The sequence below is a fragment of the Periophthalmus magnuspinnatus genome, chromosome 11 (genome assembly GCF_009829125.3).
Source record: "Periophthalmus magnuspinnatus isolate fPerMag1 chromosome 11, fPerMag1.2.pri, whole genome shotgun sequence".
NCBI classification, from domain to species: domain Eukaryota; kingdom Metazoa; phylum Chordata; class Actinopteri; order Gobiiformes; family Gobiidae; genus Periophthalmus; species Periophthalmus magnuspinnatus.
The window spans coordinates 15,524,774-15,543,007 of NC_047136.2; the positions used below are offsets into that span (position 1 = coordinate 15,524,774).

General features: G+C 37.8%; 2 protein-coding genes across 3 annotated transcripts in view; both read right to left on the reverse strand.

Annotated features, from left to right (window-relative positions):
- rnf19b (ring finger protein 19B) overlaps positions 1–294 on the reverse strand; it is a 43,748-nt gene extending 43,454 nt beyond the window's left edge. The window contains exon 1 of the mRNA XM_033974997.2: positions 82–294. The gene's annotated coding sequence lies outside the window, so the exon portion shown is untranslated. The remainder of the gene's footprint in view (positions 1–81) is intronic.
- Positions 295–1,910: 1,616 nt separating this feature from the next.
- On the reverse strand, positions 1,911–17,270 carry ak2 (adenylate kinase 2). Of its 2 annotated transcripts, XM_033975000.2 has the most exons (7): positions 17,078–17,270; positions 12,357–12,482; positions 11,031–11,141; positions 10,260–10,354; positions 9,502–9,574; positions 5,547–5,760; positions 1,911–2,156 (listed from the first exon to the last, which is right to left on the reverse strand). In XM_033975000.2, exons 1-7 carry the CDS (start codon positions 17,174–17,176, stop codon positions 2,149–2,151), a joined length of 726 nt encoding a protein of 241 aa, XP_033830891.1. In that variant the 5' UTR covers positions 17,177–17,270; the 3' UTR covers positions 1,911–2,148. The 2 variants fall into 2 exon arrangements, with proteins under 2 accessions (XP_033830891.1, XP_033830890.1); XM_033974999.2 differs by lacking the exon at positions 1,911–2,156 and having other exon boundaries at positions 5,521–5,760.
- Between the last annotated feature and the right edge of the window lie 964 nt (positions 17,271–18,234).

Genomic DNA, 18,234 nt, shown 5'->3' on the forward strand with positions numbered 1-18,234 from the left:
CGCATGACATTAGCTTGTACCTGAGGCGAAGGCTAGCACTAAAGCCTGCCCGCATAGAGGCTCCATCCCTCGGCCACTCACCTCGCTCCTCCCCGGCTCCCTGCAGTCAGCCTCGCCTTGAATGCCCGGTCCTTTCAGTCCGTTAGGAGGCGTAGGCAGCTCCGTTACCGTCGTCAAGGGATGCGAATCACCAGGGAAAAGGCCGCGTGGAAGTTCCGTGATGTCTTTAGCTCCCACGGAACCGGGTCTAGTCCAGGTTTGGAGGAGCAGGTTGGGAGAAGAGCAGAGGAGGGTCCGGTTGGTTCTTCCGCCGCCTCCGTTACTGCTGTGCTCTGACGTCATGGAGGAAAGCCCCGGTGCGTGACGTCAAGACGCAGACGGTCAACGGAAAAGACAGCCCCGCCCCTTTACGGTAACAGGCTCGGACGGAAGCTAACCGGTAAATGTAAACAACAACAAGCCCGTGTTATTCTAAATGCATCACAGCTGATCAATAATAGTTAACACAATAAAGTGAGATTTAAATTTAAAAAAAAGACGGACTTGTGTTTTTTGTGTGTTTTTTATTGTTTGCTTGAATACAGATGAATAAATAGGCTAATTATGAACTGAGGTCCTTTTTGACAAAGCAGGTCAAGCTAACCCTGAGTTTATATCCTGGCTCAGAGTTATCATACTCAGATAGGGTTAATTTCACAAAACAGGTTTGGAGCAGAGTTGGACCACTGTCAGAGCGTGTTCACTTTCATTGGATCATTGGATCTCAGAAAAGTGGATTCACCATGACAACGGTAAAGCAGAGAGGCTGAATTCAGGACTGATATTAAAAAGGAATGTTAAGTAACACTTTAATGAATAATTAGTGTGATGCATTAAAACACAAATGTTTTTAACTTTTGTAGTTCATTAAATACTATTTTAAAACAAATTTTACACTTTGCACATGTTGCATTTAAAGGTCTGATATATATATTTGAGCATTTGGAGTATAGTAACAAACTGTTTTATACATAAAATGTACTTTTATAATTTTGACCAAACTAATTATATATAAGTATTATATGTTATAAGCGGTAAGCTGTGTTATAAATTACAAATTGAAACAAAATGTTAAAAAGTGTCAAATTATCTTTAGAAAGTTAAATCCTTGATCTAACACTTCCTGTTTCTGTGAATGGGGAAGTGGATTGTCCAGAGCTGTTGTTCAGGAGCAGACTCCTGTTAAACTCGGGGTTAGTGGTCAGTTAGTTAGGTTCACAGAGTGAGTTACCATGGTGATGGAGTTACCATGGTGACTGACTCAGGGTTTAGGGTAACTCTCTGTTAAACTGAAAACTCTGGACTGACCTTTTCAGGGTCAACAAACACTGAGTTTGGCCTAAACCTGCTTCTTGAAACAGGGCCTTGCTGTACCACTTATGACGCTTCAAATGGTTTCAAAGGCAAACTATGCATTTTTTTCTTGTCTTACTGCAAGTATGAGCAGACATTCCTCATTACGGACATGTCCTGAAAAGTTACATATTGCATCTTTTCTGCTCAACCATTACTGAAATACATGCGTACATGTACATGCTAGCTATATTAACGGCCTAATATTATTAGCAGATTTAAGCAATTTTAGACTCATATCACTGTCATATTGTAACACCCATTGTCAAGATTGTTCTATTTTCGTTTATGCAGAAATTCTGTGTTATAATATTGCACAGGACAAATACATGGAGTTGTTTTTGTTCCATTCACACATTTAACACATAAACCCTCCATATTTAAGCTTTGTTCTTCTCTCAACTATACAAACAGGAAGACAAAAATATTAAAAAATAAAAGCTAAAACTTAAGGCTATTCTAGAGTAATGAAGAGTGCATTTATAAGCCAACATTAACCAAACGTCACCAAACATAAATTGTTATAGAAAAGCATATTTATTTGAGGGGAAAGGGTGATAACTGTAGTGATGCTGGTATAATGGACAGTTAATAGAAAACATGATCACATTAAAGAGGCTCACTGGAAATCATTAAAGCTTTGTAAACTATGAGGATTCAGTGTCACTGTTTTTCTGGATTCTCTCCCTCGATCTGTCCATCTCTGAGTCCAGGTCTGATCCCGGTCCATGTCCAGTCCTGGGAGCAGGTCTAGACTCAATTTGCTGAAACAAAAAGTAGGGAGGGAGAAAGTCAATAGCATATTAGGTTTGCGCTAGCATTTTCAGATGACATTCTATGTGACAGGAGGGTGATTTGAATGGGGGCAGGCAAAGTAACTATAGTTTTCATGTTAATTTGGGGTGTGGTTTGATAAATATATCAAGATTATTTTTGATATTTTGATATTTTTTTCATATTTCCCAATCAGGTTCAACATTTATATATTTTCTTTCAGACATTTACTTTTGAAAATCCCTCATAATTGATAAGGGAATGCTGTTAGCTGACCTCATCCAAGGAGCTTTTTCACTTTTTACCATTTAAAGAAATATTATTATTTAGGTTATGTTAACACTGTTTTTTGGTAGGTTTCGCTTTGGTTCCCGTTTAGGTTTCTAGTCTGAGTTTAGTCCTGGTTTAGTTTTAAGTGTAGATTACCTCAACATTTTTATACATACCACAAAAAATTTACTAAACTAGGACTAAACCCAGAACTGAACTAGACCATGACTAAACAAAGACTAGAAGAGGACCAAACCAGCTCTACATCAGCCCTAAACCACTAATGTTTCAATGCAAATATCAAGGGGAAAAAACCCAAAACATCTGTACTTTTCAGTTAGACAAACTAATTTTGATAACTTGACAAATAAAAATCACTGAGTCCCAAGAGTGTAATCTAGGAAAAGCATGCAACTGCCTCATTTTGTTAAATACATTGTTAAAGAGGGGGTATTTCACTTCTATGGGGTATTGCACAGAATCTTACAGCCAACCTTAAGGAGTGCTTGGGAGAAATCCCTTAATTACTGAAACATGGATGGATGACATCCAAAACCTCTTCAAGTATGTTTTTAATGAGGGCAACAACGTTATAACGTGGTAGAAAGCTCAAAATAGATTTTGCATAATATCCCCTCTTTAAACTCTGCTTGGTGGGACAGCTGAACATCTGGTTCTGTATTGATGTCTTTGGCCTCTCAAAAGACACATTAGTATTCAGGAACATTGGCTCACAGGGCACCGTCTGCATACAAGGCGTCAGCACTGCACCAGGAGAATACAGGAGCAGAGGACAACTTAACAGGTATACTGGAGCCACTGTAAAAGCCAAATGTAACCAAACATTTTTGCCTTTAATTTGCATTGGTTTTAAAACTAAGCACACAAACATGTTCATGTCTAATTTAACCATATAGTTTAAAACAAAGTACATAAAGTGGAATGGGGAAACAAGTGTAAGGTGCATTACATAACTACATCATCTATAAAAGAAAAAAGGCTTCTGTAACATATTCATTACTGAAAAGTGATATTCTTAATACATTTAAGGTTAAACACTCATATTATTTATCCTACAATATGCTGTACTTTTCCAACAAATATATAAATCACCAAGAACACAAATGCAATATTTATCAAGAGACAAGGAGCCCAGTAGAATTCAACTTCTTCTCCGTTACATTCTTCTAACGCACCACTTACTTGCTCTTTTTGGTCACACTTGGGCATAAACAGTTTTAGTCCGACTATGAAACCCTGTTTTCTAGTAACACTATAGAATATTTTCATCATTGCAAACTTAATTCACAGTGAGCAATGGGCAAGGCGTGATGCTATAACATTCAAAAGCGTATATATAGTTGAATATTGCAGTGAAGCGCAGGGCAAAATTCTATGGTAGACTTTGTTACTTAAAATGTAAATGTTTTTCCCTGGTTTAAATATCTCTGTAATTAAAGGGGTTATAAACATAAAATAAATACTAGTGCAAATGTCAACAACAACAACAAGTGGCAAAAAGCTATGGTATTACAAACTATACAACTACATATAAGCACAAGAGTTTTTCCTTTTAAAATTTGAATGGACCCTGCTCTTATGAGATTTTGACTTCCTACATCCTCATTTTGGAACAGGAATGAAACCCACTATGTAAAGTCCCAAAAGAAACAATAAATCAGGCTAACTGGCCTGAAAAACTTGTCTGTGCTAAGGTCACGTTAAAGCATTTGTTTACACAGCCGTCAGGTTGCACTTTAGATCTTTGCTTTATCCATAACTTTCGCAACGTGAAGAGCGTGTTAGCATGATAGTTATCAGCTTTATCATGAGGGCAAAACTCCGCTCTGACCTCTGAAAATTGTGAAACTTATAATTAGGATGCTCAGAATGCAGAAGCTAAATGAGGAATAAGTTTGGACCACGGCAAACTGCTTAAAATTAACTACTTCAATTTTTTCACATTTTTAAAAGGCAGTAAAAAAGCAGATGCAGCACTTAGAACTACATTTTAGATTTTTGGACAGACACGGAAAGAGCAAGAGGATGTCTATAAATGTCCAGGCACAAGAATCAAACAAATACAGAGGAAGTCGGGAGTTATTGACTGAAAAGTAAACCTGTGCTGCAGTAAAAGGCAAACAACTGGACAAAAGTCAATATTCTGATGAAAGGCAACGGCTGAGACATGGAAAATGTCAAATGATTTTTTCAAATTGATCAGTCTGATTTGGGATTTGTGTCCAACTTTGTACCAACAACAGTAAATAGATGTGTTTATTTTTGTTGGCTTCATTGTCAGACATAATGGGCAAATTCAAAAAACAATTTACAGAGTGGCCCATGCACACTAGACTTGCAACTCGGGTCCTGGTGTGAACTGCTGAAACTATGCCGGGTTCAGTTCAGTCTGGGTTTCAATCCAGGAAACAGTCCAGGCTCTAGACCCAGTTTTGTCATTGTTGTTCAATACAAGCCAACAAACCAATTTTGTTGTCACATTTATAATAGAAAACACAATAAAAGATCGTTTAAAAAAACAAAACAAAACAAGACCACATGGTAATATTAAAGCAACCTGCTACTATACTAGTTCTGATAGGGATTGGTAGACCTGCTTCTCTTCATGGCGATACACAAGTTTAATGCCACACTTTGGAATATTCAAGACAAACATAATATATCCATGGAAACAAGCAGGTTAGTTAGTTACAAATCTGGAAAAAATATAAAATACTAGTTTCAATATGAGTTTTAGTACCACGTACTACTGATTTTTGGACAACCCTAAATTCTAAATAAATTAAATTGTCCATTTTTAAAAATGAAGTAACTATTTGTTGAAAATGATCTTAATATCATTATGCAGTCTTATACTAGTTCTGATTCAGACTGCCTTTCTCAAAAAGGTCCAACTTCTTTCAATTAATGTCATTTTTTTATACATCTAGTTTGGATTAGCATCTGTATTGCTTCTAAATTCTAATCAGTTACCAGTCAATATTAATAATAAATACTGGTGCCCGCCTGACACCACACGAACCACCACCACTGACAAAAGGGAGAATTCAAAGGGAAACTATTTCAAATGAAGGACACTTGGTCTTTACAGGCAGCGGCGCGAGAATCCGTGGCGGCAGTGAAGGCAGCAATGATGGAGGCGAACACGACGTTGGGATTCTGTGCAGCGTCTATGGCCTTGTGGATGCCCTGGGCGCTGTAGTACTGAACCAGGGGGGCGGTCTGTCTGTGGTACGCATCCAGACGAGAGCGAAGAGTCGTCTCATTGTCATCACTGCGGCGTATCAGAGGTTCCCCGGTCACCTGCGGGGCACAAGGAAATATGCAGCAAATATTAGCCATGAATATCACTGATGGGAAGGTTTTCCATCTGTTTTCTTCTGCTTATCTGGGGCCATGTCACAGAGGCAGTAGTCAAGCAGGGAAGGCTTTTTAAGACCCAGTATAGTTTGTTTACTTTTGGGCTGCAACAGAATTCGGAGTGAGGAATGGGTAAGTCATCTTTTTAAAAGGACGACCACGTAAGATTTCTGGTACTTTGACCTGAGAGAAGATGACCAGAGAGCACAGGTGAGTCTACAAATATCACTTTTTTAAGCCAATACGATCTGATATTTGGCCAGCTGCGGTGACCAATAACCGATATTTAACTCCAAAAATCCATAACCCAAAAATGTAACTTAAGTTTAAATAACAATCACAAATTAACTTTTCACGTTTGCAAAAATCATAAAAATGTATTTTTCTGGGATATAAAATAATGTATTTCATGTTTGCGTAAATATACAGCCACATCACGCTCATGTTTCCATTATGGCTCATTAATCCATTCAAATATGGACACATGAAGAATAGGGCTGCTCAAATAAATAACAGTATCGAGTTGATGTTGATATAGAAGAATCTCTATTGATATTGGTCAATACCAATACTGGAACCAATATCATTGTCAAGTCAGGTCTGCGGACAGACAAAAACCCCACACCTCTCTAGATCTCCTTTTTGGTCGACCTATTAGCCTCTTGTTTGCTGGCGTTCCATCCAACCCATCTCAATCTGTTCACAATGTGGATCAATGTGTTTAAAAATGAGCATCAGAGGGTTATAATGTTCAAAGAACAGAAACATCGCCAGCTTTTCTCCTGTTTGTATAGTCTCATTGTTGTAACTAATGAAAACTTGATCAGTCGCTAATCAATGCAGTCTGTAAATAAAGAATCTATTTAAAACCAGGTCAAGGCAGGTTTCTGGGCTCATTCATTATTAAACAGCGACTTGATCAGACTCACTTTCCCTGTGCATACATCATGTGATGTTCCTTTGTATTTCCAGTCTCAGGGCTGCTCTAGGCAACGTTCCTGGTGGGGGTTTTGTCTAATATTCCACTGTATAGCATTACATTTGTCTTGGCACTTTTTCCAATAACAAGTGTTTTTGTTTATAACTGTTTAACATACTGTGAAACATTCCAGGCAAAGCAATAACATCTCTATGGAGTGTACCTTCCATCAGAAAGTAGGGATGCATACTGGTACTGCTATCAAATACAGGTGCCAATACTAAGAAATTTGCTGGATTGGCTATCGCTTCCATAATATCGGTCAAGTCAATATCCTGGTTGGGCCTTCTAATTGGATGTGATGAGACCATTTACAGGCTGGTTTTGACTGATTTTAGAATGTCTCATGAAGCTGGTCAGTAGTCACTTGAAGGATAAACACATCTATAAAAGTTCAAATAACAGATTCATAACACAATTGGATCTGTTGTGCCTTAGTTTTAAGGAAAGTGCCTTTTCTGTCCCTACACTGGTATCTGACTTTAACGATCAGCTAATACTTGACAGTAAGTATCAGCATCTGTAACGTAGATGAAAAAAAAAAAAAAGATTGGTGTATCAATACCAGAAAGGCTACATAGTAAATCTTTAAATGAATCCTCCTTTAATTACACCTTTAGGAAAATAAAATGTCATGTTGTGAAAATGGTTCTATGATATAGTTTGGCAACAACTTATTTTTATAAAGAAGAAACCACAAAAGGTCAGACTTATCACGCCATTTGCCCCATCCTCTCATTTCACAGAGCACAAGACATCGCATGGAGACTTTGGTTAAATGATAAGTTACTAGTTATTAGTTCTGATGCAGATTGCGACATTTTCAAAAGGGTCTAACTTTTTCATATTACAAAAGGTTCAGTATGTAACATCTCTGCAGTACGAGATGGTTTATGGTTTTAATCAGTACATTTACAACTCTGCTTCTCGACACTACAAACACTCAACACTTTTTTAAAAATTATTATCATCATCATCATCATCATATCACTATTCACTAAGAGCAGTAACTGTTTTGTGGGAGGGCGTATTGTCAAAATAAACTGTTATGTATTTTACAGGCTGCTGTTCTAACCTGTGGCTTTATTAATTTCCAAACCATAATTGAAAAGATATGTTTCAAGGGAGCAGTTAATGTGCAACTCTTGCTTATGCTTACTCCGCACTGACTAGTAATTAGGGCTGTAAATTCTTGGTCGACTAAAGACATGTCCTGCTGATCGATTTGTCTGTTAGACTATTATAGATCTCTATGCATATGACCATGACCACACCAGACTTGTGCAGACTTCCAGATGTCTAAAGGTGCCACGTTCATCTGTTCAAATTATACGCAAGTATAAACACCATGTGAATGTCCAGTCATAATACTGCTCAGGAAGGAGACGGGTTCTGTGTCCTAGAGACGAACGTGCTTTGATCCAAAATGTGCATATTAACCCAAGAAGAAAAGCAAAAGACCTTGTAAAGATGCTGGCTAAAGCTGGTAAGAGTGTGACATTATCCACAGTGAAAAGGGTACAGAATGGACATGGACTGAAAGGTCACTCTGCCAGGAAGAAGCAATTACTCCAAAAGAAACATAGAAAAGCCAGAATACAGTTTGCAAATGAACACACGGACAAAGACCTTAGTTTCATCAGACCACAGGACATATCTCCAAAAAATAAAGTTGAACTGTTTGGCCATAATGAGCATCGTTACATTTGGAAGAAAAAGGGAGAAGCTTGCAAGCCTGACAACATCATCCCAACTGTGAAATACGGGGGTGGCAGCATCATGTTGTGGGGTTGTTTTTCTGCAGAAGGGACTTGTGCACTTCACAAAATAGATGGAATCATGGGGAAAGAACACTGTGGAAATACTGAAGGACATCAAGACATTATGGGTCTTTCAAATGCACAATGACCAAAATCATACTGCCAAACTGGTTATAAAGTGGCTTAAGGATAAGAATAAAGGTTTTGGACTGACCATCAGAAAGCCCTGATCTCAATCCTATTGAAAGTGTGGGCAGACCTGAAAAGGCACAGGTGAGCAAGAAGGCCTACAAACTTGGCTCAGTTACACCAGTTCTGTCAGGAGAAATGGGGGAAAAAACTATTGGGACAGATGTTTTGGATACCCTTCCACAAGCTTCTCACAAGTCATACAGTTTACACGCTATGGTACCAAATACTAATGAAATGTGTGTAAACTTCTGCCTTTCAGAAAGTAATGAAATTGACATTTAGCCAATAGAAATAATTTTGATAATCCTAACTGATCTAAAACAAGAAATGTTTCATCTGATTTCATGTCAGACAGTGAGAAAAAAAGTGTATGTGTCTTTTTATATAGTGGTTTAAACTGTAGGTAATTTTGTATGAGAAATTACAACCAACATCAGAGATATAAAACAGGTGAAGGCTTAGGATAGTAAAGATCTTCTGTTTAAAGCAATTTGTTTAGTGGGATCATTTTAATACTGCAAGCCAGCTACTTTTTTTTTTTAAACAATCAGACTTCCCTTAAAACCATAAAATAGTCATTGTTCTTATTTCCTAGTAATGCATTTAAAATATATTTCATCTTTGCTTTGCTGTCTTCAATTTTGCATCGAACTGCGTCATTGGTTGAAAATAGCCTGGCCCGTGTGCAATTTGCAGCTCGACAGTGGCCTCAGGTAGGTGGGAGAATAAATGGCCAATATTGAACATACTTACGTCATCTTTCATGGGCTCTTTGGGCGGGTTGAACTCCTCATGGTAGGAGCGGCCACTGGGTTGATGGATCAGTCTGGTAATAAAATAAAATAGAGGGGATGTGTTTAAAGTGGAGGATGAGGAGGTCGAACCAGGGCTCAGAATGACTCAGTACAGGCCCACAGCCCACATGGTGTCCTTGTACAAGTTAGGCAGGATGCATTTTACATTACAGCAAAGTGTGGTGGCAAAGTGTGGTGGCAAAGTGTGGTGGCAAAGTGTGGTGGCAAAGTGTGGTGGCAAAGTGTGGTGGCAAAGTGTGGTGGCAAAGTGTGGTGGCAAAGTGTGGTGGCAAAGTGTGGTGGCAAAGTGTGGTGGCAAAGTGTGGTGGTGATTAATAGACTAGTAAACTTTAAAAGTAAACATAGTTGCATTTTGAAAATTGTAATCGTTATTTGCAGCCCTAGTGCCGATACTGCCCTAGGACTACCAATTCTGATTATCTAGTTTTGATAATAATTTTAGTATCAATTGGCTCAGGTTATACATTTTTTTGGACAACATCAGTAGTAAAGACGAAATTGAATTGGTCACTGGGATAACATGGGACACACACTTTGCTAGATGCTAATCTGGCAGCCCTAGTGAAGCAAAGACCATCAATTTTGAACACAGTTCATTAAAACATGTAGCAGGTTTTGGGCATGAGTCTGCCATTTTATAATTCATACTCAAATAAATGCACAAGTGTTATAAAAAGGTAAAATAATCCCTCGTACCTGCCACAGATCCTGCGAACCAACAGAGAATCATCGACGGCAAACTCAATGACAGAGTCCAACTTCTCCTGCCTCTTGTCCAGAAGGTCATCAAGCTGTGGACATGAAACAGACAACATACAGTGGGAATGAAAGAAATTGAAGGATTTTACTGTTTGATCACTGTGTCAATTATCAGAAATAGTCATGAGCTTTCTTCATAGAATAAATCACGCCACTAAGATTTCATACTGCAACATTCCTACTTGCAATTGTAACTTTAAAGACAAATAATAACTCTTACCCCGTAGAAGTAAAATACCCTATTTAATTAATTTGGCAGATAGGTTATTATCTGCTAACACATACTTAGATCACCACATTACATTTTATTGTTTTGAAAATGCTGTATTTGCCGAAAATAACTTTGACAAATGACAAAAACAAAAGTGAAACTTTGTTCTCTGCATTAAGTCACACCCCCTTCAGAGCTCTATCACAACACAATCAGCGCGAATCCCGCGAATGAAACTATTGCACATCACATCAGCTTTGTAAAGTTGTAGCGTACAGTTTTGTACGTTATGTGTTTGTATACTTATGGAGAATTGTGTGGGCGCGTGGGTGACGTAGGTTTGTGGGCTGAGTATTGCATCGAATCTTACAGCTAACTGTAAGGTAGAAAGCATAATAGAAAGCGTAATACCCCCTGTTTAATTATTTCAAAGTCAAGGTCTGTGAAGGTCTGTGTTAAATTGTTTGGTATAGGGTTGTTATGGATACATGACTAACCATCTCTGCCTGTTTGACTGTTCGGGGGAATCCATCCAATAGAAATCCTTTGCTGCAGGGGGGTGTGTCCAGGTTCTTCTCTATAAGCTCGACCACCATCTCATCACTCACCTACAGAAACACAAAATTCAAATTAGATGCAGCTTTTTCACATCGTGGCATACAAACCATTCGGAAAGGTTTAAAATGGATATCGACTTTCAAATATTGGTTCTGCTGATAACCTGGTTGGCCTTATAAATTGATGTGATAAGGCCATTTCCAGGTTATGGTTGGCCCAGAGACTCTGTGTGTTTGGATTTGTATTTCCTCAAAGTTTTGTCTTTTTAAAATTTAGTTTAAAGGAAATTAAAGGTATTTTCAGAGTGTGCCCTGATATCAGTTAATATTGGGTATCGGCAAATACATAAAGCTATAGTCTCTGAATCTGTATAGGGACTGAAAAACCTGGATCAGTGTATCTCTAAAAAGAAACATCCATGGCAAAAGAAAGACAGCCAGTGATTACATAAACATTCATGATTACTCAACTGTATGTCTTTGTATTTACTGAATAAATTACACTACATTATTAAAAGGCCAAAAAGTCAATCTAGCATATTAAAGTGCCATTGAGCAATAAACACCTTAAAAGTTATTATCTTAGTTATAAGTATTAACTGCTTATGTTGCACTTTATTTTCACACTTATCAACACGAATGTGCAAAAGTGTTACCAGTAAGGCTGTTAAAAGTATCAACAATCAGATGCTAAAACTAGTGCTCATTTGAGCAAAAAAGACAAAAGAATCTTTACTGAACATCTTTAGAATTATCTTGAGCTGTATCAGAACAAATATAAGACCACAAAAATGTCCAATTATGTTATGCAACTGTTACTTCTACTTCAAGTCATTAGGGCTTAAAAGATGTAGACAGACTTTGTATGAATAAAAACTTTATGAGATGTCCTAGGCCAAAATGAGCCTGTAAATAGTCTTATTACATCTAATTAGAGGCCCAACCAGGATATCAGCTGAACTGATATTACTGATATCTGACCCAGCTCATTTTTCAGTATCAGTGCAGATATTCTACACTAGTATCGGTGCATCTCTAATAGTATACGTCCATGGACCACGATAGATACCTGGATGACTAAAGGATTACATAGGTAGAACACCACATGGTAATGTAAAAGAAAATATGATGATTTAATGTTGAGAATCATATTCTACTGTCTAAATAAAGAATTTTTTTTATCATCATCTTGGTATCAGAATCTGTATAGAGTCTATTCTTTAGTGTCGGAAATTTTAATTTTAGTATGGTGACAACAGTAGTTACCAGTTTTCCGGCGTCCATAGTCTGTTTGAGTCTTTTCCCGAGCTCAGAACCTGAACCCACCATGGCCCTCAACATGTCTCCGGTGGCCAAGTGACACACGCAGTACTTCTCTGCCAGACGAGGGGCCTGCACAACAACAGCACAAAAATCTATTAAAAACACAGAAGTATGAAGAGAAAAGAGGGACAAACTATGTTTATGTAAGAAAATAACTGCTACTTGATAGACACTCTTGTTTATTTAATCTTCCTTAAAGACAAGAGTGCAGACACATGATCCATAGCCTAGATAATAAAAAATGTTTACAATACTGTAAATACATTGTCAGTGAGTATTATAGTAAAGGAATGCGCTATTAAAAGATCCTATTTAAAAAAAAAAAAAAAAAAATACTTATGAGCTTTTAGCCATGTTAGAATACTGTTACCTCCTGTAAACATCCCTGGAGTTGTGTTTTGTTTCATTCACACATGTTTAAGTACCAGTAATCCTGGATTATTAGGATGTCTACATCTCCAAAGCCCCAAATCCTCTGTTCCACCTTATCGTGCCATGTAGTGATAGTTTTCAAGTTAACCGCTACCTTTTACCTTTTGTTCAGTAGAGATTGGCAATTCCAAGGCTGAAATCATCCAAATAATTCCAGTGAAGGTGTATATAGTTTAAAAACACAGTGAAAAATTTCCTGCATTGCCACATGATGTCACAATGTGGATAGGTGTCTTCAGTTTGAGAAAAGAACCCAGTTTCACACCCTAAAACCATACATCTAACATTCCTGTGGCTCCTTTATGCAATTCCATCTGGTTCATCATGTATGTTGTAAAAAAAATGAAGATTACTCCAATCTCAGCATCTCCTACGGATCCATCTCAAACTTACGTTGGTAAATTTGTTTTTTCCTCCTCAGTAAATGGCAGAAACTGTAAGATAAGAACACCGTTTCAGGAAAACCACTTATCTTCTCCAGCTACAATCTCATATTGGGCCAGATTTGTACCAAATATAAGATGGAGCCATGTTTGGTCTCTGACAAAAACTTTTTCTTGACAAAACAAAATTAAAATACTACATCAACAGAACAAATTTTTACTGAAGTTCAAAAAAATATATTGAGGTTACTGGTACATTTTGGAACATGTGTCCTGAAACAGTGGTACATCTATTTTGTCTTGCAATGCCACAAAATGATACTTTCTGCATTAATTTCAAAATTATCTTGGCAAAATACCACATTCATAAAGCTAAATACACACAGTCAAAGCCTACTTTTGCAAATATCCTGTCACTGTCAAACCCTCCAACCATAAAAAGGAATAACATAAAAAAAAAAAAAAAAAAAAATCATTTCATATAGGAGGCAACTCCACATTGTTCTGGACTACAGTAAACTCCACCTACTGTCAGTGGAGGGCGCCAAACTTCCACTCACAGTAGGAATGTTTACAGGTTCTCATTGTTACTGCTATGGTTCTTGCCATGTTTTTCCCCTATTTTTCTCTTCATTTGTCAAATTTACAAATTATCTTTAATCAAATTATCTGCTTAACCACTTACATTGTTTTTATTACCGTATTTTCCGCACTATTAGGTGCATGGGAATATAAGGCGCACCTTCAATGAATGGCCTATTTTAAAACAAATTTCATACATAGGGCATTATAAGGCGCATAGAATAGAAACTACTGTAGTAGCTGAGGTTGTGTTATACATCCACGAGATGGAGCTGCGCTAAAGGGAATGTCAACAAAACAGTCGGATAAGTCAGTCAAACTTTATTAATAAAAAAAAACGTTCTGAAAACTTTGTTCACTCACAAAACAAGTTAATGCATTCACAATACAATAACTCTCGAAATAGTGCAAAGCAATAACAATAACTCAACGTTGTTCAAACGTTAATGTCCATATTCACAATATCTCCCAGCCTTGTTTAGTTGTAAACACGTGAAAGAAACGCGTAAAGCTCACTTTTTCAGTTCATTCCTCATTCACGAATCCGTCAAATTCTTCCTCTTCAGTGTCTGAGTTGAACAGTTGGGCGAGCTCGGCATTCAAAGTGCCCGATTCCGTCTCGTCAAAATCACCATTATCCGTGTCACTGCCTGGCAGTTCAGTGACAATTCCTGCCTTCGTGAAAGCTCGGACTACAGTTGAGACTGATATATCAGCCCAGGCATCCGCAATCCATTGGCAGATTGTGGCGTATGTCGCCCGGCGCTGTCTCCCCGTCTCCCCGTTATCCACGCCCATGTAAATTCAAATGGCATCTCAAAGCGGAGACATGGGGCTATCTAAATATTTTACCGTCATTACGGTAAATCTGCCTCTGTTGTCCCTCGAAGGTGACGAATGAGAGCGCGGGTGCTGCGGGGATTTTCCCAGTAATTTATTCGATGCGTAAAAGAAAAAAATATGGATGGATGTGTAAAATAGAAGTAGTTGTGTGAAAAAATGCAGTAAATTCTGATACTTCGTTTAACATGATTTTTATGGCTAAAAAAGAATAAAAGTTTAGGTCTAGGTAAACTATACTGGCCCATAGTGTGCTCAGTCCTTAAAGGGTTATTACCGCTATTACTTCGGCGATGCCTCCTGACTACGGGTGTCATAATTGACCAATATTTTTCCATATATAAGGCACATCGGATTATAAGGCGCACTGTGGGTTTTTGATCAAATTAAAGGCTTTTAGGTGCGCCTTATAGTGCGGAAAATACGGTAAGTGTTTGCATAATGTTTTGTCTGTGTACTGTTATTTGAAACAGTAACTGACCAGCATTTTCCTCACTGTACTGGTCGACTGTATTGCATGTAAAAAGAGAAATTCTAATCTATCAACAGGACAAAAGGTTTTTTAGAGTGAAGACATTTTACTGCTCATCCAAGCCACTTTGAGTATTGTATGATTTAAAAAAAATGTAATAGCCACAATGCTGTACAGTAGGTCAAATCTTCTTTAAACAGTTTCAATGGTAGTCGTCTGAACACAGTTTATGCGATTAAGATATTTTGGGCTCCCATCCAGAAGCCATTTTCAATTTGATAGTCCTGGCTTGAGGAACTGTGACAAATATCTAATATTACAAAAAAAAAAAAAACTCAACTAATTTAAACCATCTAAAAACAAAGATATTTTGACATCTTAACTCAAATTGAGAGAAAATCAGAACCACCAGTGTCTAGAATGAACTCAATAGATCCAGGTCATGACCCCAAATGCCTGTGTGAGCTGGAGCATTAGTCTGGACACATCAGCAGAGTTACAATCACAAACATTTTAATATGTAAGCCTAAAGCATTTTGAATAATTGTTGTCTATCTGGCATTTGGTATTTAAAGAAGACCTATTGTGCTTGTGTCTGCTATATGGTTATAATCTATGACAACCGTGTATCATCATGTTATAATTTGCACATTTACAAAGCTCAATATTCATTTAAAATGGCTTACAAAAAGGTTAGACAGAAAACAGGTTAGAAAACTGAGGTACCCAGTGGGAACTGACGTTGCTGGAAATGTCATCACCTCCAATGGGTAACTGCACATCACACTAGCAAGTAGTTGATTTTTTTCATTTGAATAAAACTGGCTACACAACAATGGCGAATCCTATGCAAATCACTAATTAAGAAAATTAATTAAGAAAAATAATAAAATTGGAGAATGAAGGAAGTACAGAGCAGTGGGCATGTGCCGGTGGCGGTGAAAATGGCCTTTGATCAGCAATGTGGAGTCTCTAATATAAATGATTAAAGATTGCTCAAACTCTCACTCCAAATGCAACTTAGGGGAGAGGAAATCGTGAGAGGAAACAACTGTAACATGATGAAATTTAAAGCAGACCTATTGTACAGCATTGACATTTTAGAGCTTTTAACCATTAAATTATGCAAATATCAAATAAAAGAATTATATTTACTCCACTTCATGGTCACAAATGGAATCCTTTAAATAAATACTACATACTACACCTAAATGAATGCCTTTTCTATAGTGCTGCATTTGGGCGTAACAACTTTTTAAAAGAACTGGTCAAGCAACATTTTCAGACTCTAATAGGATTTACCTTAAGCTTTTCAACATTTTTTAAAACCACACGTGTCTTGCGTGTCAATTTTACAGTTTTATAATGAACGATCACCTCAGTTGTTGTAACACCTTAGAGCCATATGGCAAAATTCACGCGTTGTTGTCAGGAGGTTTGGCCATTTGTGTGTCATCTTGAACGTCCTGTCCCTGTATTTTCGTCCTGTAACCTGTTGCAAGAAACTACAATGCAGGACAACTTCACTGACAAAGTTTAAAACGGTTAACCTGGACAAACTAGTGTTGAAAATTGAATCGTCTATTAAATATGCATATAGAGCAGGGCAGATATAGTGCTAAAAATGAAAGAAAACGGCTATCAACTTCACCATCTCCAAACACAACTCGCCAATAACTTTGTAGATTACTTGCTATATTACCAATGTGACAATTCAAATCCATCAAATGAAATGATAGACAATCTTTGCCTGTCAACAAAGCATTAGCAATATAAAAGTAGTAAGTAGTAAGCATTAGCAAAGTAAAAGTACTTCCCGTATGAAGGCACAGAATGTAAAATACTTCAATAGGGAGTTTTGACATCTGTTAGCTTTAGCGGCTAACTTGACCATGCGCTGTATAGTAACCGGAGCCAAACGATGCTAATGCTAACAGCCGTAGCTAACACCTCACCTGGGTCCCTTTTCCTGCTCCCGGAGGTCCGAGTAGGATGGCGCGGATGCCCTCTTTCACATCGGCCACTGCCTCTTTGAGCTGCGTAGTTGGAGGCATGTCTGGAGCAGGAGCGCGGCGAAGAAACAAACTTTTACCGAAGTCTGTGCGTGTGGTCCTTCTGCAGACAGCGCAGCCGAGTCAAACCGAAAGGAGGCGCCACAGCCCCCTTTTCCGCACGCGCAGCAAAGCCCGCCCCTGACCGTGACGTTCCGGAATTCTGTTGGTCCTTGGAGCTCAACAGTCACCGCCCACCCACCGGTTCCGGAACTAAATTTTCCATTCATTTTTTCCATAGCCTATTAAAATAACATAGATGGCATACTTTCCAAAATGAATATTAAAAATTCGAAAGCTTGCTCAGGGGTAACCAGCTAGGTGGCAACTAGTGACCAGAAGACCTCTCATTTTATTTAAAATCTATTTCTGAAACTTTACAAACTGCAAAGTTAGTAAAACATTTAGCAGAATCTTGCATTTTAAATGGCATTTTTGAACTTAAAACAGTCGTGTTATGGATATTTATGGTAAATATACTTCTGGAACCTGAGCAGGCTGTCACTAGAACGTGAACATAGAACTACCAGTTCATATTTAATAAAAAAAAATCAGAAGTATGACGTTTTAACATAATACTATCACGTAATTACCTGATACTATCTCAAATGTACGTGATACTATGATAGATTGTGGACATATGGACATATCTAATGCTTTAGTGGGTGCATATAGGAAGTGATCATGGGCGCACCTCCGGCTCCATTGACTGTGGCTCCAATTCACTTTACATTGAAAAATTTCAACTCTCCCTCAAATGCAAAAATTCTCATAACATTCAAAACAATATATAACTTATTTTACCAGGGATAAGAGTATGGTTACCTGGGATCCAGAATACTCACCTCTTCAGTACACAGCTAGAAGCAGCTCTCTGTCGTTGACAAAAACGTATGTCTTCAGTAAATAGATAATACTTTTAATAGCTCCTACTTAAGTGTGCATATTGTCATTATGATCCAGCAATTGGTTTGATGGTCTTCTTTGCATACAATGGAGGTTATGTTAGGATAAATAACTGTGCTAGCTATGTTGTATAACCCCTACAGTCATTATTGTAC